General features: G+C 34.3%; 4 protein-coding genes across 5 annotated transcripts; 2 read left to right on the top strand and 2 right to left on the bottom strand.

Annotated features, from left to right (window-relative positions):
- Positions 1-261: 261 nt before the first annotated feature.
- Positions 262-1686, top strand: hypk (huntingtin interacting protein K). The gene is made up of 4 exons (XM_051115221.1): positions 262-462; positions 916-971; positions 1075-1126; positions 1217-1686. The coding sequence occupies exons 1-4, from the start codon at positions 301-303 to the stop codon at positions 1310-1312; spliced, it is 366 nt and encodes a 121-aa protein (XP_050971178.1). The 5' UTR covers positions 262-300; the 3' UTR covers positions 1313-1686.
- mfap1 (microfibril associated protein 1) lies at positions 1513-7321 on the bottom strand. The gene is made up of 8 exons (XM_051115214.1): positions 7118-7321; positions 6188-6404; positions 5960-6092; positions 5692-5879; positions 4666-4935; positions 4421-4580; positions 3630-3719; positions 1513-1951 (listed from the first exon to the last, which is right to left on the bottom strand). The coding sequence occupies exons 1-8, from the start codon at positions 7197-7199 to the stop codon at positions 1772-1774; spliced, it is 1320 nt and encodes a 439-aa protein (XP_050971171.1). The 5' UTR covers positions 7200-7321; the 3' UTR covers positions 1513-1771.
- A 626-nt stretch (positions 7322-7947) lies between these two features.
- On the bottom strand, positions 7948-10597 carry hddc3 (HD domain containing 3). 2 transcript variants are annotated; one of them, XM_051115219.1, is made up of 5 exons: positions 10499-10597; positions 10240-10359; positions 10097-10152; positions 8776-9016; positions 7948-8396 (listed from the first exon to the last, which is right to left on the bottom strand). In XM_051115219.1, the coding sequence occupies exons 2-5, from the start codon at positions 10352-10354 to the stop codon at positions 8266-8268; spliced, it is 543 nt and encodes a 180-aa protein (XP_050971176.1). In that variant the 5' UTR covers positions 10355-10359; positions 10499-10597; the 3' UTR covers positions 7948-8265. The 2 variants fall into 2 exon arrangements, with proteins under 2 accessions (XP_050971176.1, XP_050971175.1); XM_051115218.1 differs by having other exon boundaries at positions 10240-10543.
- A 366-nt stretch (positions 10598-10963) lies between these two features.
- On the top strand, positions 10964-20508 carry vps33b (VPS33B late endosome and lysosome associated). The gene is made up of 24 exons (XM_051115204.1): positions 10964-11029; positions 11317-11450; positions 11543-11623; positions 11782-11843; positions 11928-11977; positions 12069-12136; positions 12225-12270; positions 12351-12445; positions 13666-13770; positions 13864-13954; positions 14064-14141; positions 14278-14351; positions 14440-14526; positions 14630-14720; positions 15121-15195; positions 15294-15358; positions 16833-16887; positions 16980-17026; positions 17625-17757; positions 17881-17954; positions 18049-18150; positions 18236-18311; positions 19670-19792; positions 19891-20508. The coding sequence occupies exons 2-24, from the start codon at positions 11355-11357 to the stop codon at positions 19968-19970; spliced, it is 1854 nt and encodes a 617-aa protein (XP_050971161.1). The 5' UTR covers positions 10964-11029; positions 11317-11354; the 3' UTR covers positions 19971-20508.
- The last annotated feature ends 542 nt before the right edge of the window (positions 20509-21050 follow it).

A 21050-nucleotide genomic window follows, 5' to 3' on the forward strand; every position in this document is an offset into this window, starting at 1 on the left:
GATTATGTTACATGAAGATATTTAGCAAATTTTCTACCGTAATTATAATATGCATTGCTAAAAACTTCATTTAGACAACGTTAAAGGCTGTTTTCTCAATATTTAATTTTTTTGCGCCCTCAGATTCCAGATTTTCAAACAGTTGTATCTCGGCCAAATATACTGTCTTAACAAACCATACATCCAGGTCCATGGTCAAATTTTTATTTATTTATTTTTTAACACGTGACCGCGTTACATGAATTTCAATCCGGGTGTTTTCAACACTGTTTTGCGTTCCGGCTGCGTGAAGAAGCAAACATGGCGGCTGAGGGAGATGTGGATTTGGACCTGGAGGCTGAGGAGAACTGCACGGGAAAACCAACAGAAAAACCCCGAAAACATGATAGTGGAGCTGCTGATTTGGAAAAGGTTACCGACTATGCAGAGGAAAAAGAAATATCCAGCTCGAATTTGGAAACGGTGAGTTAAAACACGTATCAGAAGCGAATGAAGCTAGTTTGGCTAAGTTAGCTGAGTAACCATGTGCATGTGCGGCAGGAGTGAACAGTGTCGTTAGATTTCTGTGTTAACACTTGTATAATTATGACACGACCTCTAGAATCACAATATTAAAACGACATCATAACATTTTAATCGTGCGATGTTATAACAGTGAACTAATCAGCCGGCTTAGCTAGTTAGCTACCAAATGAGTGAGCACTGATAAGAAGTGAGATTGGTTAAGCTCTTAATATTTTCATTTAACGTTACGTCGCTACACAAGCTGTATAGGAGACGCTTAAGCAGAGAACATTTGCCTATGAATGCTGTCATTTCAGAGCACATTTACCTATGAATGCTGTTATTTGAATGTTTAATTCATTGTAAAATGATGCGTAATTAATGTTGTGTTTTTGATATGTGTCTTTGAAGGCCATGTCCGTGATTGGGGACAGAAGATCCAGAGAACAAAAGGCGAAACAGGAAAGGTGAATAATTTTTTTTTATGATTACAATCATCAACTATATTATGATGAATGATATACTAATGAATGATCATCATGGGAATACTCATTTCTTTCACTTCCACAGAGAAAAAGAACTGGCCAAAGTAACAATAAAGAAGGAAGATGTGGAGCTCATTGTAAGTATAAAAGTGTATTTTCATGCTACATTCATAAATGTGTGTAGTTTGACATGAGACCTAATGAATATGCCAACATCTATCTCACAGATGGGAGAGATGGAGATCCCGCGAGCAGTGGCGGAGCGCAGTCTGAGAGAACACATGGGCAATGTTGTGGAGGCGTTGATTGCACTGACCAACTGAGTGGATTTGACTGCTTTGAGATGTATGGACACATTGGACTGCCTTTTTCATGCTTGTGATGGCCCTTTCCTTTTCACACTGTACTTATTCTTTAATAAAGGAACTTTTTTTTTTAAAGATTCTTTACCAGTACAACTTACCTCTTTACATTTGAACTTCCAACCTTCTTTTTAGTAACACATTTCAGATGAACCAATGTGATCAGTGTCATTGTAATTTATTGCCATAAAACAAAAAGTAATTTTTTTCCCATTAGAAACAGTGAAACTAAAGCCTCAAAAATTCTGTACACACAATGAAATGGTTGTGTAGATGTATACAATTCAAATGCAATAAAGATTTGACGTCTTTGTTACAAGGTTTCTCCAAAACTAGTAAAACAAGGGTGATTGAGGGAAAGGAAGTTTAAAAATTGTCCTTGTTTGAGCTGAATTTGCTCTTCTAGTATAAATAACAGGATTATGTCTTCCTCTTGTTCACTGTTGGCCGATCAAACACGTCTCTCACGCCCCCTGCCTTCTGTTTGAAGAACTTGCTGTTCTGAGCGCTCTCCTGAGCCCAGGCTGAATCAAATGAAGTGGTGTCCTGATCCACCAGATGCGTGTATTTCGTACGTCCAGAACGTCCAAAGTTTTTGACCTACAGAGTACATAGAATAATTAGTCACTAATTAGTGGTACACATAGAAGAACGACTACTAAAATTACACCATAAAGTGACAGTAGATCTGCTAGAATGGGGTTTCTCAGCTCTTGCCCTTGAGGTCCACTTTCCTGCAGAATTCAGCTCCAATCTGAATCAAAGGCTCCTGAACAACCTAATCAAGGTGTTTAGCAGCGTTGCCAGGTTTCCACAACAAAACCCACCCAACTGCTACTCAAAACGAGTCCAACAGTAGTCCAATTGCATTTTGAGGGAGGTCCCCTGTTAAAGGAGAAGTCCACTTCCAGAACAAAAATTGACAATGTACTCACTCCTTGTCATCCAAGATGTTCATGTCTTTCTTTCTTCAGCCATAAAGAAATTATGTTTTTTGAGGGAAACATTTCAGGATTTTTCTCAGCATAATGGACTGGTATGGTGCCCTGTTTTGGAACTTCCAAAATGCAGTTTAAATTGAGCTTCAAACGATCCCAAATGCGGTTGTAAACGATCATAGCTGAGGAAGATGGATTTTATCTAGTGAATTGAATGGTTATTTTAATAAAAATAATACAGTTTATATACTTTTTAATCTCAAACACTCGTCTCGTCAGTCTGCCTGAACTGTTTTTTCTGGTTCATGTCGAAAAATTCTCATTTGCTCCCTCAACTTTAAAATCGTCCTATATCACTGTTTTACCTTTTTTATTGAAGGTCTTTAATCTTCTTTGCATGTTCACTTTGCAAAGACTGGGTCGGTACTTCTGCAGTGATGTAGGATGATTTTGAAATGATTTTTGAAGTTGAGAGAGAAAATACGATTGGAGTTTTTCGACATATCCTAACTGTCTTGAGTCAATAGAGTTCAGGGAGAGCAGAACAAGATGAGGGTTTGAGATTAAAAAGTAAATGAATTGTATCATTTTTATAAAAATAACCAATCATTTCGCTAGATAAGACCCTTCTTCCTCAGCTGGGATCGTTTGAAGCAGCATGTAAACTGCATTTTGGAAGTTCAAAATCGGGCACCATATCAGTCCATTATATGGAGAAAAACCCTGAAATGCTTAACTCAAAACACAATTTCTTCACAGTTGAAAAAAAGACATGAACATCTTGGATGACACTGGGGTGTGTAAATGATCAGTAAATTTTTATTTTGGAAGTAACTTCTTTCATTCATTGCCATGATTTAAAAGAAAAGCTAAAAATCAGTGAGACATCATTCAATGAAAACTGATCTATTCTTAAGTTACTGTGAACAAATTGTCCATATACATTTTATTTCTCAAGTTTTTGACCTTTTTAATCAAAACAACTTGATATTCCAGTAAAATTACAGATTTCTCTCTAGCGGTTTATATGCAATCTGCTTCCATCCAATCAACAACCCATGGATTGAACCATGTTCCCATTCTAAATTATCTTTTTGATAATCTGATATATGCAGACAGACATCATAATACAGAAGAAAAGATCTGTCACAAATTCTGTTTCATTGCGACTCTGAGCAATCAAATACGATTTTAATCTCAAAAGGCAATTTTAAGTATAACATTGCTAACTTTAAAAAACAAATCCAACAACACCAAAAATAAACTGATTTAAATAATTAAACTACAACTCAGCTAGAAAATGGTATAGATGTTGAGACCAATATGATGAATTCACTGACCTGCATGACTTTGGGTAAAATTGTTTTGTTGAAATGGTCCTCAAGTGTTGGAGCACTGAAGTCTCTCCTGAAGACATCTTGCTCTTCATCCTGCAGAAAAAAATGAAATGTATATTATATAACGAGAATAGATTATGATCAGATAATGATGATCTACTCATTACCAGTGTTGGGAAGCTTACTTTGGAAATGTAATGGGTTACATATTTCAAGTTACCCTATTTACAATGCAATAAACTATTTCAATTACTTTATTAATGTAACTGATTACTTTTTGGTTACTTTTTTAAATTTCCAATTGGTAATAATTTTCAAACATTACAGTAGTATTTTACACTGACTACTGCCAAACTTTCAAAATCCTTTCTCACTTGAATTATGATTATAATAATTTCATTTTAAAGCACAGCCATCAGAACATTTTTTAACTTTGAGATCATTCTCAGGTTAAACATAGATTTAAAATCATAATATATAAGCTAATAGATATGATACTGTTTTTGAAATCAAATCTTTGCGTAGCTATGACAGGAAACACTGGCATCTAACAATGCCTTGGAAAAAAACATCTTAAAAAAATGCAAGCATATGTATATAAACCCAAATAGGAAACTGAAGTTATCATATAACTGTGTCTTAAACTCCTGAAAAATTGGTCTCATATTTTAGAGCAGTCAAATCTGTATGTGTGTGAAAATATTCAGATGTAAGCCCCTTTAAAAATGTTAACATTTTCATAAGTAACTTAACTTAATTACATATACATATCCCCAACACTACTCGTTACTCACCATGAAGAAAGCTCCTCTGTGATAGTACTTCTGCAAAAACTTGTATTTGCCCTTTGTTGCTTTGTTGGTGATGACTTTTCCATTCGTCCGCAGTTCTGCTCTACGCTCTTCCTCGGTAAGAGTGCGAAACCTCTCGATGTCTGCTTTCTCTTTCTCTATTCTGTCATTTAAAAAAATGCCATGTGGGATTAGCATTTGTTATTAATGTGAAAACACTTTTTGCAAAAATGATGTTGAGTACTCACGCTTCTCTGGCTTCTCTGTCCCTCTTAATACGCTTCAGTTCTCGCACTTTCCAGGCCTCATACTCCTCCTCCTCATTTTCTCCATCGGTGTCCAAAGCATCAAGAGCAGCCAGAGTACGTTTGTTCTCCTCATACTCTTTCTTGGCCTCCTCCTCTACGATCTTCAGTGTGTAGCGGCGCCTCTCTTCAGCTTGTTTTTTAGCCTCGATTTCCAGCTCTTTCTGTTTCTGCTCTTCTGCTTCTCGTTCTGCAACTGTCACTCTGTCCTTCCTGAGAAGACATATTGATGAGAAATTATAGAGCTCTCAGTGTTCATTAGTGTTATTTTAGTATTATTTACAGTGACGTGAAAGTCTGAGAACCCCTTGTAGAATGTGTGAAAATGGGAATAATTTTAATAAAATAAGAGAGATCCTACAAAATCCATGTAATTTTTTATTTAGTACTGTCTGGGGTAAGATATTTGACATAAAAGATGTTTACATATAGTCCACAGGACCAAAAAAAAAAAATAGCTGAAATTATTAAAATAACCCCCTTAAAAGTTTGGGAATCCTTGTTTCTTAACAGGGTGTGTGGTAACCTTGATGATCTACAACTGTTTTTTTTGTGATGGTTGTTCATGAGTCCCTTGTTTGTTCTGAACAGTTGAACTGAGCACTGTTCTTTAGAAAAATCCTCCAGGTACTGCAGATTAGTCAGTTTTCCAGCATCTTTTGCATATTTTAACCCTTTCCAGCAGTGACTGTGTGATTTTGAGATCCATCTTTTCACACTGAGGACAACTGAGGGACTCAAACACAACTATTAAAAAAGGTTCAAACATTCACTGATGCTCCAGAAGGAAAGATGATGCATTAAGAGCCAGGGGGTGAAAACTTTTTGAATTTGAAGATCAAGGTAAATTGTACTTAATTTGTCTTCCGGGAAACATGTAGACATCTTCATCCTGTTCAAAAGTTTCCACCCCCAAAAGTTTTTGGGTGAACTATTCCTTTAAGGTTCATTTATGTTTAAGAAACTTACTTGCGGATAAACACGGGTTTTAACCGAGGCTCAGTTTCATCCTCGCTGTCTGTGTATTCCTCATACTCTGACTCCGATTCAGATTCATCACCAGACTTCCCCTCCTCCTCCACCTCCATGATCTCCATTTCCTCATTCTTCCTTTCTTGTGCACGTTGACGCATCATTGCTCTTCTCCTTTCAATTTCCTATGCAGAAGACATAAAACCACTTACGTGTAAACTCTTACGTCTTTGCTTTCCCTAAATGTTTTGTTCAAGTGACTCACTTCATCATCGACTTCCTCCTCTTCTTCATCTTCGCTGCTCTCCTCTCGCTCAGGATGCCACGTTCCTTCATCCGAGTCCTCACTGCTTTGAGCGATCAGCTCTGGCTCTGCTATCTGCCTGTGTCTCGCAAGCCTGTGAAGGACACAACAGTAACACCAACAGATCCCTTGTACAACAGTAATATATTTGTATAAATATATAGTATTGCGCAGATGGATAAGCTGTACCTTTCTTCAACATCTTCGGTCACTCGATTCATGAGACGTCGAAGACGAGGATCGGATTTTTCCTCCTCTTCAATTTCCATCTCTGGTTCAGCCTCTTTACCCTTCTTAACAAACTGGAAATCCTCCTCTTCTTCATCTGAGGACTCCATTGGGGCATAGTCTGGACGCTTACCCGACACATAGCGCTTCACCTTCACCTTCTCCATAGAAATTTCACCTGAAGTTAGATAAAAACAAAACAAATTATAGTATTATAAGGTGTGAAACAATCGAAAAATCAGTTGCTACGTTTTATACATTTTGTTTTCTACATTTTCTAAAATTAAGAATGAATAATTATGCTCTTCTCTTGCTGAAATTAATGTAGGCTTTCCCCCAGCACTTTTTTTGGTCATTTAATAATCACTGCGGTGGTTTATTTTAAAAGTACCAAGTATTATAGTGTGCAGTTTTACTGTAAAAGCACTAGCTGTGACTATGTAACAGTAACTGTGTAGGAAACTAAACTGTGGTTACCTTAAAAACCCAGTATCTTAAAAAGAAGCAGTACCTTTATATATTTATTGTTCATATTAACCCATTTAATAATAATAATAAAACACAAGATTTGTCAATTTAATAAAATTAACTGCATTTCATATCATTTATTAAACATAAGTAGGTTTAAAAGACTGTCAGACTGTGTAACACCTTAAATATATAATAAACACCCAAACATATTTACATATTTTGTCTGTTTCTACAACCCCCACTAAAACTGGCAGAATCAGTTTAACCTCAGGTGATTTGTTTTGTTTTTTATACAATAATAAAAACACAAGAACTTTATTTCTATGTTTTTATTACTGTATAATGTTGCATACTAGCACGAATCATGATGTCAACACATGCTAATATTCAAAGCTAACGATGTTTTTCTCAAACAAATACCTTTTTCATTACGGATCGGCACGGCTCCAGCCGTCGACTGGATCGGCGGCTGCTTGGCATTTAATGCGTTTGGTCCTGACATTTTGGACTGTTCACACGGGTCCCTTTACAGTACGAAAAAACACAATCGCTGAAAATATCCGTAAAAACCCTGTTTACAGTCCTTTATCCACTAACATGGACGTCCCGGAAATTGTATGCCAGTAGGAACCCGCACAAAAAAAATCGTCCCCGAAAACACTGACCTATTAAGCAGTTCCTACCTTTAATTTAACTTCTATCATTGAACGCATTATTTTTGTCCTGTCCTTGCCTTTTGGTGATAAGTTGTCGGCTGAATAATAGTAATCAAGTAAAACCAGAAATTGATAATTATGTTTCCCTTTCACTCAAATATATAAATATGCGATCTCCTTCAGTGTTTGCTCTCAGGGTCGTTTTGTCATTTTACTTTTTAGCTTACGTACAAACAAAAAATTAATAGCGTCATCTACATTTTCTACAATTATGAATAAATAATTATGCTGTTCTCTTGTTTAAATTAATATAGGCTTTCCCCCAGCACTGTTAGAAGCTTTCAGGAGGTTTTGTCATTTGACTTTTTTGTCATTTACTAACCACTGTAGTGGTTTATTCCAAAGTTACCAAGTCTTGCAGTTTCTTTCAGTTTTCCTGTAGCAACAATAACTGTAACTGTAACTGTATCTAACTCACTAAAACTCCTAACTATGGCTACAACTTGATACATCTTGGTAATAAAGCAGGATCTTTTATATTTTTATTATTCATACTGATCCATTTAGGAATATTAATACACAAAGACATTTGTCACATTTAACAAAACTTTAATTGCATTTCATATACAGTATGTGCACAGATTATATACTTATTCAAATTATTAAATAGAATGATCTAATTTAAAAATCTTAATATTAATGCTGAATCAAAAAATTTAGATTCAGTTATCATTCACCCACCCTGATGTTGTTCTGTGGAACACAATAGGAAATGTTGAGGAAATCTTCCTCAACATCTCCTCATGAGTTCCACAGTAGAAAGAACCTCAAAGGGTAAAGAACATTCCATGGTGATCAGTTACAAAAAAAAAAAAAAAGCAGCATCTTTGTAGCCAGTGGCTTGTGACATCATCATAACTGCACTCCTCTCTCCAAAAAGAGCTGCTGCAGTTTCTCCTCAAGTGCCGCATTGGTGCCACGGAGCCCTTTTACCACCCGAGATGCCCATATAAAGTATTCTTGAACCCGTTCTGGTGTCCAACCTGCCAACATAGATGCAAGATAGCAAGATAGCTTAAACAGTATCATTACAGACTGGAAATGTATTCATGTTCACACAAATCTCCTGAGCAGCACCCAGACAGCACATGTCTGCAAGATGTCTGTTAAAGATCACTTGATCTGGTAAGCATCTGCTGTGTACAAACATCTGACAGATGTCTGTAAGATGTCAGTTTTACATACATTCTAAATCATAAACATCTTAATAAAGACATCTAGTAGACGTCTATTTGACATCTGATTGGAAACGTCCTATTAACGTACTGCAGATGAGCAAACACTCTAAAAATAAGTCATGCAGATGTCAAAAAGACGTCTCCGAGATGCACCTGTGCTATCAGGGCAGTTTTCATATCTGACCTTTGGGAGTGCAACGATTGAGGTCTCGCAAATTATACAATTTGTCTGCTAGTTTAACTAGCTTGGCCTGATGGCTGCGGTGTGGTGCGTGCTCCACTTGCAGGCGTTTTCTCTCCTCTTTTGGCAACGATTTGTCATCTGTAACCTCCTGGACAATTCTTGCCACTGTTGCTCCAAACATAGACTCCAGCTCTTCAAAGGTTGTGTCAGTGTCCTCTACTGTGTCATGAAGCAATGCAGCCTGTATCACAAGAGCATACAGTTCAGTCACATAAATGCATCTGAGAAATTACATTAGGCTCTGTAATAAACTAATGCACAGCTCATGAATTAGGCTTTTTTAGATAATGTACTATATTTTCAAATATCAAATATTTGATATTTAAAACTGACGTTTTCTTTAAAGTACAAACACACAAACATACACTTTAATCAAAAGATTTAGTATTTTTAAAAAAGTCTCTTCTGCTTACCAAGCCTACATTTATTTGATCCAAAATACAGCAAAAGCAGCAATATTGTGAAATATTTGTACTATTTAAAATAACTGCTTTCTATTTGAATATATTTTAAAATGTAATTTATTCCTGTGATTTCAAAGCTAAATTTTCAGCATCATTACTCCAGTCTTCAGCGTCACATGATCCATCAGAAATCATTCGAATAAGCTGATTTGCTGTTCAAGAAACATTTATTATTATTATAATGAATATCAATATTTATAACAGTTAAGTCATTTTTTTCAGGATTCTTTGATGAATAGAAAGATCCAAAGATCAGCATTTATCTGAAATAAAAACTTTTGTAACATTACACACTATACCATTCAAAAGCTTGGAGTCAGTATAATTTTTTTATTAATTTTTTGGAGGAAAGAAATTATGGAAATTAATACTTTCATGTAGCAAGGATGGTTTAAATTGATCAAAAGTGATGATAAAGACATTTATAATATTACAAAAGATTTCTATTTCAGATAAATACTGTTCTTCTGAACTTTCTATTCATCAAAGAAACCTGAAAAAATCTACTCAGCTGTTTTCAATATAATAATAATAAGAAATGTTTTTTTTGAGCAGCAAATCAGAATATTAGAATGATTTCTGAAGAATCATGTGACTGAAGTAATGATGCTAAAAAAATCAGCTTTTTAAATCAATCTTAAATAGTACAAATATTTCAAATTATTGACTCTTTTTGCTGTTCTTTGGATCAAGTAAATGTAGACTTGGTGAGCAAAAGAGATTTCTTTAAAAAAAAAAAAAAAAATCTTACTGTTCAAAAACTTTTGACTGGTAACGTTAGTGTATCTCTGACTCACTTGTAAAACCTCAATATCTGTGATTCCACCCTCATGACTTAAAATCCTTGCCACCCCTGGAAAGACAAGAAAAGCAGCTTTATTTCCTGAAATCTGTCGGATTATGATTCGTAAACCGTTTTTGTAGTGAAGTGCTCTAGTACCTATAGGGTGATTGATGTAAGGTGTGGCATCAGGATCTTTACGGCGCTGATTACGATGTTTTTCTGCAGCAAAATTGACCGTTTCCAGCAGCACTGCAGTCGACGAGGAACTCATAGTTACTTTAAAGCAGAATGAGAGAATGACAGTCGGATATTTTTTTACATTTATTTGTATAAACAGTTCGGACTGTATTGTTAATAAATAACCTAGAACATACAAGTCACGTATATATTAAAAAAAAGGGTAATGTTACGTTACATCTATGTTGCTTATATGAATACTGTCGTTTTGTGTCCGTGAGGCTAAAATGTCCGTAGTGAAACAAGCCTAGCGATATTCGATTCGTGAACGAACTGTTCTTTTGAATCGGATCTTTTTTTTAATGAATCAGTTCACTGATTTAAATGAAAAACACAAATGTAAAAAAAAAAATACCAAAATAAATGTACTTCTATTAAAGCGTTTAAAATCATTTTAGCCAAGTCATCAGTTAGTATTGTTTGTTGCAGACGTTTTTATTAATTATGGATGCAACAGACTAAACCGGATCGTTTGAAATTACAACAAGCAGCTTGATTAATTGAAAAACGTAGTAAATAGCGACATGTGCTAAACATATGGTTTTATGGTATTGTTTCAAAACATTTAATGGCACAGTGGCACCAAAGACCATGAAATGACTCAAAAGAATCACTGAACTGGTTTTGCTGTTCGAACGAACCGATTTACGGTAAATGAATCTGACTGTCAGACAGATAGCAAAACCACTTCCGGAAAAAGGTGGACGAGGTATGATACGAATTCACTGCCTTTTGTATACATGCTGAATAAATGAATTATAATAGCTACATTAATGTTTCATTGTGGCTAACTTGGGATGTAGAATTGGACGTTCCGATATGTTGATAAACTATAAAAATATAGTCAGTTTGAGCTGCTAATGGAAAACCAGCTTCAGTGACATGAGCAAAACAGACAGAAGCTGCAGTTATCGAGTGATATTTGTCATCCTGCACATGCACATGCAGCTTCCACAGATCTGAGTGACAGTAATGTTATAGAAAATTGTTTTACAGGTGTATCCAGCTTTGGATAGAGTGATAGGTTTCTCCATATGGCACACACAGAGAGGAGAGATGCTCCTGAGCTGCCTGATTTCTCCCTGCTCAAAAGACTGGCCAGAGACCAGCTCATCTTCCTGCTGGAACAGGTGACACGAGCGTCCACTGTTCTTCTGTTTCTTTAGAAAAGTGCTTTGCATTTTGACTTTGTATTGTAAATGTCAACATGTATGTTTTGCAGTTGCCAGGGAAGAAGGATTTATTTATTGACGCTGATTTGATGAGCCCTCTCGATCGCATAGCAAATGTCACAATCCTCAAGGTATGATATTATGTAGTAAATTTTAGGAGAAAGAATTGGCACAGTGTCTTTCTAAATGACTAGCAACTTATATCTTCTTCTTGAAATATTATGAATATGCAATTATGTTTTCACACCTTAATGATTCTAACAAGTCTACACTTGGTTTTTGCCTTTAGCAACATGAAGTCGACAAACTGTACAAAGTTGAGCTCAAGCCGATCGTCAGCAATTCAGACCAGTAAGTAAACAAGTTTTTATCAAGTAAAAATACATTTTGTTTATACAGTTCCTCTCTAAAATGTACACATTCTCTTTCTCGCAGGCTGTGCTTTCTGATACGTCCTCGAATACAAACTGTGAAGTGGATTTCAGGTTGGCATGGTTTGCTGTTATGTAGTGTTATATAAACTGTGTGGAAAAGCAGGAGGAAGCATAGTTTAATAGTTTGTCTTAATGTTTACAGATTTAGTTAATTCAGACAAAGTGGCTGGAAGATTTAGAAGATATAAGATCATATTCACCCCACAAAAGGTAACTAGTGGTTTGATGATTATGTTAACATATGCATCATTTTTATTTCGTTGTGTGATTTGTTCTGTGATTATGACATTCTTTACAGTTTTATGCATGTGAGACTGTTTTGGAGGAGCAGGGAGTCTTTGGAGGTAGGTTAAGTGTGTTAATGTTTTAATCTTTGGTCCTGCGCCTCCTAATGCAGACGTTAACTATGATGTTTTTTTTTTAGATGTTACAACCGATGAGTGGAATTTCTACATTCTTCCTCTGGATGACGACATACTGAGTTTAGAGCTGCCTGAATTCTTCAGAGATAACTTTCTGGTAATACTGATTTGGATGCTACAGATCTTTAGGGCCAAAAAGTTTTTTTTATTTGGTACTTTTGTTTTTTTTTTTTTTAATTATCATTATTTTTTACCTATTTCAAGATTTTTAGTATGTATTCAGAAGAAATGTTATTGATATGTACACTACCAGATCAAATCTTTTAAGATTTTTAATTTTTTAAAAGAATAATGAAAAAAAACTCAAAAAACAAGCCTGCATTTATTTGATCCAAAATACAGCAAAAACAGTATTATTGTGAAATGTTTTTACTCTTTAAAATAACTGCTTTCTATTTATATATTTTAAAATGTAATTTATTTCTGTGATCAAAGCTAAACTTTCAGCATTATTACTCTAGTTTCTATTTGGTGAACAGAAAGATCCAAAGATAAGCATTTATCTGAAATTAAAAGCTTTTGTAACATTATTCACTATACCATTCAAAAGCTTGCAGTCAGTATCATTTTTTAAGCAAATAAATTATAGAAAGAAATACTTTTATTTAGCAATACTTATAAATTAATTAAAAGTGATGATAAAGACATTTATAATGTCACAAAGATTTCTATTTCAGATAAATGCTGTTCTTCAGAACTTTCTCAGCTTTTTTTAACATAAAAAATGTTATTATTAATAATAATAATAATAATAATAATAATGAATGTTTTTTGAGCAATAAGGATCATGTGACTGGAGTAATGATGCTAAAAATTGCATTTCAGCTTTGAAATCACAGGAATAAATTACATTTTAAAATATTTGAATAGAAAACGGTTATTTTAACTACTAAAATATTTCAAAACGTTACTGTTTTTGCTGTACTTTGGTTCAAATAAATGCAGGCTTGGTGAGCAGAAGAGAGAGAAGCATTTAAAAAACATTAAAAATCTTACTGTTCAAAAACTTTTGACTGGTAGTGTACACTTCAGTGTCACACAATTCTTCAGAAATCATTCTAATATGGTGAACTGCTTAATATTTTTATGAAAACTGTGATTTTTTTTTTTAAGTGTGAATAGATAGTATAACAGTTAAAAAAAAAAAATCTATTTCTAACATAAATCTATTTACTGACTTCAGATTAATTCAATGCATCCTTACTAAACAAAAGTATATATTCCTTTCAAGAAATCACACTGTCCTGGAACTTTTGACTAGTTGTGTGATTTTTATTTTGGGTTTGATATATGAGTGTTTGTTATGTAATTCACCAGGAGGGAGACCAGCGCTGGGTGACCACTGCAGGAAGTGCTTTACATCTTTTACAGTCTGTCTATGGTTCCTTCTCAAAGGTGTATGGGATTGGTAGATGTGCCAAGGTGAGGAGTGTGACAAAACCCTAAACCTCATAGATAAACAGATTTTGATGGGTGAGAATTAAGGCATGTCATACTGTATGTCTGTGTATGTAGATGGTGTATGAATCCTGGAGGGAGCTAATGGAGGAGGGGGAACAGAGAACAAGGCAACCTGAATTTGCAAAAGTCTTTCTTATTGACAGAGGTGAATTATTAAAAAAAAAAAAAAAAACATTTATATTTAGAGGTACTCTTGACTCTTGTCTATTTCTGTTGTAATATCAGCTTGCATAATTTGTATTTTACTATTTTAGATGTGGACTATGTTACTCCTCTCTGCTCTCAAGTTGTTTATGAGGGTTTGGTAGATGATATTTTCAGAATAAAATGTGGTAAGTGCATATTTTTTTTATTACAGGATCTTTGTGTCATTATTGTTTAAAACACGTTTATGTCTATCCATATAACAGGTTAATTTTGACATGTTCTGTTTAATCCTTTTTTATGTCATTTTGATTTTGTTTCTAGGCAGTGTGGAGTTTGGACCTGATGTCACTTCCTCTGACAAGAGCATCAAAGTGATGCTTAACTCTCAAGATAAAGTAAGTGTTACATAGAGTTTATTAAACTGACAGTGGTAAGTAACTGCTATTTAAAAAAGAATATAACCCTGCTTGTTTAATTCATCAGGTGTTCAATGAAATAAGGAATGAGCATTTCTCCAATGTATTTGGCTTTTTAAGCCAAAAGGCCAAAAATCTTCAAACAGCATATGATGTAAGTGCTTGCTACAGATGCCATGTGTTTTTATAGCACATTAGGATATATTTTAGCATATTCTCATTGTGACAGTAATTTAAAATGTGTGAACTGGTAACAGAAACGGCGTGGGATGGACATCCAGCAGATGAAGGCATTTGTTGCAGATGAACTGAAAGGACTGAAACAGGAACACCGTCTTCTCAGTCTTCGTAAGTAGTGTATACACTACTGTTTAAAATTTTGGGGTCAGCAAGGGCACATAAAATTTATAGAAAGTGATAGTAATAACATTTATAGTGTTACAAAAGACTTCTATCTAAAAAAACTACTTTCAATTCTTAAAAAATCTTGGAAACACAGTTTCCACAAAAATATTTAATAATAACAAGAAATATTTTTTGAGCACCAAATCAGAATATTAATGACCTAAGAGAGCAATTTCAAAAACATAAAAAAGTCTCTCCTCATGCACATTTTTGAAAATTAGTATCTGTCAAATGATTCCTTTGGCATCATAAATAGATCAAATTATGTACGTACTATTTCTTGCAAGAAATGAAAGCAGTTTCTTACTAATGAATAAAAGTACATGCTTTTTTCTTCCACTAGATATTGGTGCAAGCGAATCCATGATGAAGAAGAAAACCAAGCAAGATTTCCAGGAGCTGTTGAAGACTGAACATTGTAAAATGTCTTGATAAGTATGAGATTATGTGATTTACAAGACAACACTGTAATCGCACCCATTTCAATATTTTCTTTCTTTTCCCCCCATATATTAGCATTACTTGAAGGCTTTGAGATTCGTGAATGTATCACCTACATTGAAGAACATATCAATAGACAGGTATGAAAAACAAAGAATGTTATTGTTATGGTCAGTGTTGGGGAGTAACTAGTTACATGTAACGGAATTATGTAGTTTAATTACAAAATAAATGTATTTGTTAATTTGTTACAGTTACTAAGAAAAAATATGTAATTAAATTACAGTTACTTTTGAAAAATGTTAATGATTACAAAGGGGGTTACGTCTGAAATTTTTCACACAAGCACACACACATACAGATTTAATTGACTTCTTTTATAAACTGCACTGATTGCTCTAAAATGAGACTCCATTGTTTCAGGAACTTGAGACACAGAATAGGACACATGCTTATTTAGTAACTTTTACTTCCTATTTGGGTTTATGCATATGCTTTATTTTTTAAGATGAATAGTTTTTTTTTTCCAAAGCATAGATGCCAGTGTTTCCTGTCATAACTATGCAAACATTTGATTTTAAAACCAGTATCATAGTTATCTGAATTTAACCTTAGAATGATCTAAAATGATCAAAAAACAAGTAAATAAGAAGTGTTAAGTCAGAAATTGTGGTGGTTGTGCTTTAAATTAAATTATTACACGGCTCTGTGGAATGCTTGATTCTGATTGGTCAGTCATGACATTCCAAGGTATGTTATTCCCCGATAACAACTGATAAAAGCTATTAACATAGACTCATCTGAGCAACATAAGTCAGCGCTATACACTTGATAGTTTTTCTTGGTGGAAGCTTTGCGCTTGGTTAGCTAATAAAATATTAAACCTCAATCCAATATCGTGTACAATTTCTTAATCCTGTCATCCTGGTTTCGTGGACTCGTTCTTTTATTTTAAACATAGCTGCTGCCATTTTTTGTACACTGTCAGATAACTAACAATCTAGTACTGTAACTACCTACTTACTTAATTACTTACTTAAATACTTCATTATTTATGTGATGAAATGTTGTGTAATAAAACTGGTATGACTGCACTGTATCCCTAAAATGTCTCTCTAGTTTGAACTTGCCACTTGCTAGCAACCGATTTCTTCATGGAAGTTTTGCGTTCAAATATTTCAACTCAGATGAGTGTTTCATGTCTAATTAGGTGCTTTTGTGGCAAGTGAGGTAATGTACATCCAGCCAGCTGTTATTGCAATATAAAGATGTATATTATCCCTTACTTATTATAATCTTAATTCACCTGGTAAAGGATTTTGAAAGTCTGACAGTAATAAGTGTTTGGTGCTACTGTAAGGTTAACCCTGCCTGGTTTAAAAAATGATTTAACAGTTGAAAATTTTAGAAATTTAGAAAAGTAATCAAAAGTACTAAGTTATATTACTTTAATAAAGTAATTGAAAAGTTACACTACTTATTACATTTTAAATCGAGTAACTTGTAATCTGTAACCTATTACATTTCCAAAGTAACCTTCCCAACACTGGTTCTAAGACACTGCTATGATAATGCTACAATAATAATAATGCTTGAGGAAACTCTGTCCATCAGGTGTCAATGATCGACAGTCTTAGACTCCTTTGCCTGTTGTCCATCACAGAAAACGGTGAGTTTGATTTGATCTTTTATACAAATTCCATGGCTTAAGTTGTTTATTTCAAGGATTTCTGTTCAATAATGTATTTAATTCTCCCACAGGTCTTTTGTCCAAAGACTATAAATCTCTTAAAGCTCAGTACTTTCAGGTATGTTATGATCTGAATGTTTACATTTATGAACTGCTCATTTACCTAAAGCTTCATTAAGCATTACTTTATAAGAATGTCTTTAAAGGAGTAGTTCACTTACAGAATAAAAATTTCCTGATAATTACGTACCCCTATGTCATCCAAGATGTTCATTTCTTACTTTCTTTAGTCAAAAAGAAATTAGGGGTTTTGAGTAAAACATTCCAGGATTTTTCTCCATATAGTGGACTTCAATGGTGGACAACTGGTTGAAGGTCCAAATTCCAGTTTCAGTGTGGCCTCAAAAAGCTCTACAAAATCCAAGCCGAGGAATAAAAATCTTATCTAGTGAAACAACTGCTCATTTTAAGACCCTTATTCCTTAGCTGGGATTCTGTAGAGTCCTTTGAAGTAGCATTGAAACAGCAATTTGGACCTTCAACCTGTTGGCCACCATTGAAGTCCACTATGTGGAGAAAAATCCTGGAATGTTCTCCTCAAAAATCTTAGTTTTTATTCTGGAAGTGAACTAATCCTTTAAGTGTATCATCTTAAATTACTGAAAATATTTTTGAGATTATGTTCTCTATGATATCGTAAGTTGTCTTTTGTGCAGAGTTATGGTATAGACCACCTGTTGACATTTGCAAACCTGAGGCAGCTGGGTCTGCTGGAAGAACAGCAAGCTGGAGAAACACTGACAGTCATGGAGAGTAAAGTGGGGAAACTTGTCAATGACAAGACTGTAGGTGAGAATGTGGACAAGTGCAATCTCTCAGTCGCTCTCTCTCTTTCTCTCACTCTCATATTTATTACATTGACTACAATGTACACATACAAACATTGGATAGTTTCTCATGTTTTCTGTTCAGGGAAGCTGACAGATGCCTTTTCCTCACTGGCTAAGAAGAGCAATTTTCGAGCTCTGAGTAAAAGACTAGCTCTGGTTAGTTAACATACAAATTTTAATTACTAAAAAGAAACATATACTGTATAAAATGATGATATTTACTTCATCATCATCTAATCTACGCATACAGGTACCGAAGTCTGGTGAGGAATATGATCTTCGCGTTCCACGAGACATGGCATATATTTTCAGTGGTGCTTATATTCCTCTGAGCTGCAAACTGATCGAACAGGTTCGCTTTCCAAAAAGACTTTATTTTTTCTTTTTCTTGCTGAACAACATTTTAAAATGTTTGCTTCTGGTGCTGCTGTCCACAGGTGTTGGAGAGAGATGGTTGGACAGGTCTGGAGGAGGTTACACGTATGCTGAATGGACAGGAATTTGCTGTAACAGGTTTGAACAAAGTATTTGTTTATATAAAGCTTTATATGCTGTGTGTAAGCTAAGTGAAATAATTATATGTTGGTGTAATAGTTCAGACTATACAGTTGAAGTCAAAAGTTTACATACATCTTGCAGAATCTGCAAAATATTAATTATTTATCAAAATAAGAGTGATCATACGTGCATGTTATTTTTTTATTTAGTACTGACCTGAATAAGATATTTCACATAAAAAACATTTACATATAGTCCACTAGAAAAAATAGTAGTTGAATTTATAAAAATGACCCCATTCAAAAGTTTACATACATTTGACTCTCAATGCTGTGTTGTTACCTGAATGATCCACAGCTGTGTATTTGAACCCTTTCCAACAATGACAGTATGATTACGAGATCCATCTTTTCACACTGAGGACAACTGAGGGACTCATATGCAACTATTACAGAAGGTTCAGATGCTCTCTGATGTTCCAGAAGGAAACACGATGCATTAAGAGCCAGAAGAGTAAACTTTTAAACAGAATGAAGATGTGTACATTTTTTCTAATTTTGCCTAAATATCATATTTTTTCATTTAATACTGCCCTTCAGAAGCTACGAAAGGTACATACTTGTTCCCAGAAGTTAAATTTACCCTGATCTTCAAATTCAAAAAGTTGAATTTGGATCTTAATGCATCGTATTTCCTTCTGGAGCATCAGTGAGCATTTGAACCTTCTCTAATAGTTGCATATGAGTCCCTCAGTTGTCCTCAGTGTGAAAAGATGGATCTCAAAATCATACAGTCATTGTTGGAAAGGGTTAAAATACACAAAAATGCTGAAAAACCAAAGAATTTGTGGGACCTGAAGGATTTTTCTGAAGAACAGCAAGCAACTGTTAACTGTTCAGGACAAACAAGGGATTCATGCACAACTATGACTAAACAAACAAACCAAAAAAAAAACACAGCTGTGGATCATTCAGGTAACAACACAGTATTAAGAATCAAGCGTATGTGAACTTTTGAACGGGGTCATTTTTATAAATTCAACTATTATTTTCTCTTGTGGACTATATGTAAATGTCTTTTTATGTGAAATATCTTATTCAGGTCAGTACTAAATAAAAAATAACATGCATTTTGTGTGATTCCTGTTATTTTGGTAAAATAACTAACATTTTGCAGATTCTGCAAGGTGTATGTAAACTTTTGATTTCAACTGTGTTCATAATTATTTAGAAAAAAAAAAAAAATTTTGTCAAATTTCATATGCTTAGAAAATTATTTTTATTATTATTATTGTTAATAATAATTTTATTTATGTAATTTTTTTTTTGCTGTCAAGCCTACATTTCCCCTCTTTTGTACTGTTTTTGCTGCAGGTGGCAGTAGTGGTTCAGAAGCCAGGAATAAAACTGATGCTCAAAGGATTGTTCTAGTGATGTTTCTTGGTGGCTGCACCTTCTCTGAGATCTCTGCACTCCGGTTCCTTGGCAAGGAAAGAGGTGAAATATTCTAGAATGCATTTTGTGTTTTTATAGATACTTATTATGTAAACAAGCAAGATGAATATATGGTTAATATGAAATGTTCTATTTGAAAGGTTGCAGATTCATAGTGGTCACTACAGCCATCACTAACAGTGCAAGACTTCTGGAAGCATTACTGGATAACCATGCTTGAGTTTGAGACAACATTCCACAAGAGGACACTTTGTGATCAATTCCAGGAAAGGGCAAAGAGGACAGAACTTGCCTGACCATTACACCTATATCATCCCAAAACAAATGTACTGTTAGGGGAGAAAGTGTGGTTATTTCACCAAAAAGGAAAATTCTACCATCATTTACCCACCATCATGTGCTTCAAACCTGCATAAAAAAGATATTTTGAAAATTGTTTGTAACCAGACAGCTTTGGTGACCATTGACAGAAAAAACACTAAAAATGTTTTTCAAAATATTTTAATGTTTCACAGAAGAAAAAAAAGTCATGCATGTCTGGAACGACATGAGGGTGAGTAAATTAGGAGAGGATTGTAATTTTCAGGTGAACTGTCCCTTTAATTGTCTGCAGGTTGTCATCTGAATTTATGAATGGAGAACTGGAAAACATGGCACACAAAACTGCACTTTATAAAAATGTTTTTTACTCTTTGTTTAGAGTTTGCCATGCATGCACTTACTGTTTAAAGACTGATCAATAAAACAGTTACTGGAGACGGGTGTGTCTTTTAGCTCCAGTCAGTTGAAGACAGTGAAATGGCCCAGTGGCATAAATATAAGTATATTTTCAAGTCAAAGTTAATTAGTTTATTTTTAAATGCACAACAATATGGTGTACAATAAGCACATTACGCAGATATGGTACAGGTGATAAAAGGTGATTTAAAAAACAACAACTATTAGATACCAGTCAAAAGTTTTTGAACAGTAAGATTTTTCATGTTTTTTTTTTTTAAAGTTTCTCACCAAGCCTGCGTTTATTTGATCCAAAGCACAGCAAAAACAGCTTTTTATTTGAATATATTTTAAAATGTAAAACTGATTTGCTGTTCAAAAAACATTTTATTGTTATTTATTCTAACTTTTTAAAACAGTTGAGCACATTTTTTTCAGGATTTTTTGATTAATAAAAAGATCCAAAGATCAGCATCTATGTGAAATAAAAAGCTTTTGCAACATTATACACTACACCATTCAAAAGCTTGGAGTCTTTTTTTTATTTAGCTAGGATGCTTTAAATTGGTCAACAGTGATAATA

Source organism: Labeo rohita, chromosome 7, assembly GCF_022985175.1.
Source record: "Labeo rohita strain BAU-BD-2019 chromosome 7, IGBB_LRoh.1.0, whole genome shotgun sequence".
In the NCBI taxonomy this organism is placed as follows: domain Eukaryota; kingdom Metazoa; phylum Chordata; class Actinopteri; order Cypriniformes; family Cyprinidae; genus Labeo; species Labeo rohita.

Bases quoted from the DNA above. Each gene is read 5' to 3' on its own strand.
- hypk (XM_051115221.1), top strand. From the start codon at position 301: ATGGCGGCTGAGGGAGATGTGGATTTGGACCTGGAGGCTGAGGAGAAC. The intron at 972-1,074 runs GTGAATAATTTT...TCACTTCCACAG, and splicing joins CAAAAGGCGAAACAGGAAAG to AGAAAAAGAACTGGCCAAAG. The intron at 1,127-1,216 runs GTAAGTATAAAA...TCTATCTCACAG, and splicing joins AGGAAGATGTGGAGCTCATT to ATGGGAGAGATGGAGATCCC.
- mfap1 (XM_051115214.1), bottom strand. From the start codon at position 7,199: ATGTCAGGACCAAACGCATTAAATGCCAAGCAGCCGCCGATCCAGTCG. The intron at 5,880-5,959 runs GTGAGTCACTTG...TCTTCTGCATAG, and splicing joins AGGAGGAAGTCGATGATGAA to GAAATTGAAAGGAGAAGAGC. The intron at 4,936-5,691 runs GTAAGTTTCTTA...ATGTCTTCTCAG, and splicing joins AAACCCGTGTTTATCCGCAA to GAAGGACAGAGTGACAGTTG.
- hddc3 (XM_051115219.1), bottom strand. From the start codon at position 10,354: ATGAGTTCCTCGTCGACTGCAGTGCTGCTGGAAACGGTCAATTTTGCT. The intron at 9,017-10,096 runs GTGAGTCAGAGA...CTTGTGATACAG, and splicing joins CAGATATTGAGGTTTTACAA to GCTGCATTGCTTCATGACAC. The intron at 8,397-8,775 runs GTCAGATATGAA...CTATGTTGGCAG, and splicing joins CAATCGTTGCACTCCCAAAG to GTTGGACACCAGAACGGGTT.
- vps33b (XM_051115204.1), top strand. From the start codon at position 11,355: ATGGCACACACAGAGAGGAGAGATGCTCCTGAGCTGCCTGATTTCTCC. The intron at 17,758-17,880 runs GTGAGAATGTGG...TTTTCTGTTCAG, and splicing joins TGTCAATGACAAGACTGTAG to GGAAGCTGACAGATGCCTTT. The intron at 18,312-19,669 runs GTTTGAACAAAG...TTTTTGCTGCAG, and splicing joins ACAGGAATTTGCTGTAACAG to GTGGCAGTAGTGGTTCAGAA.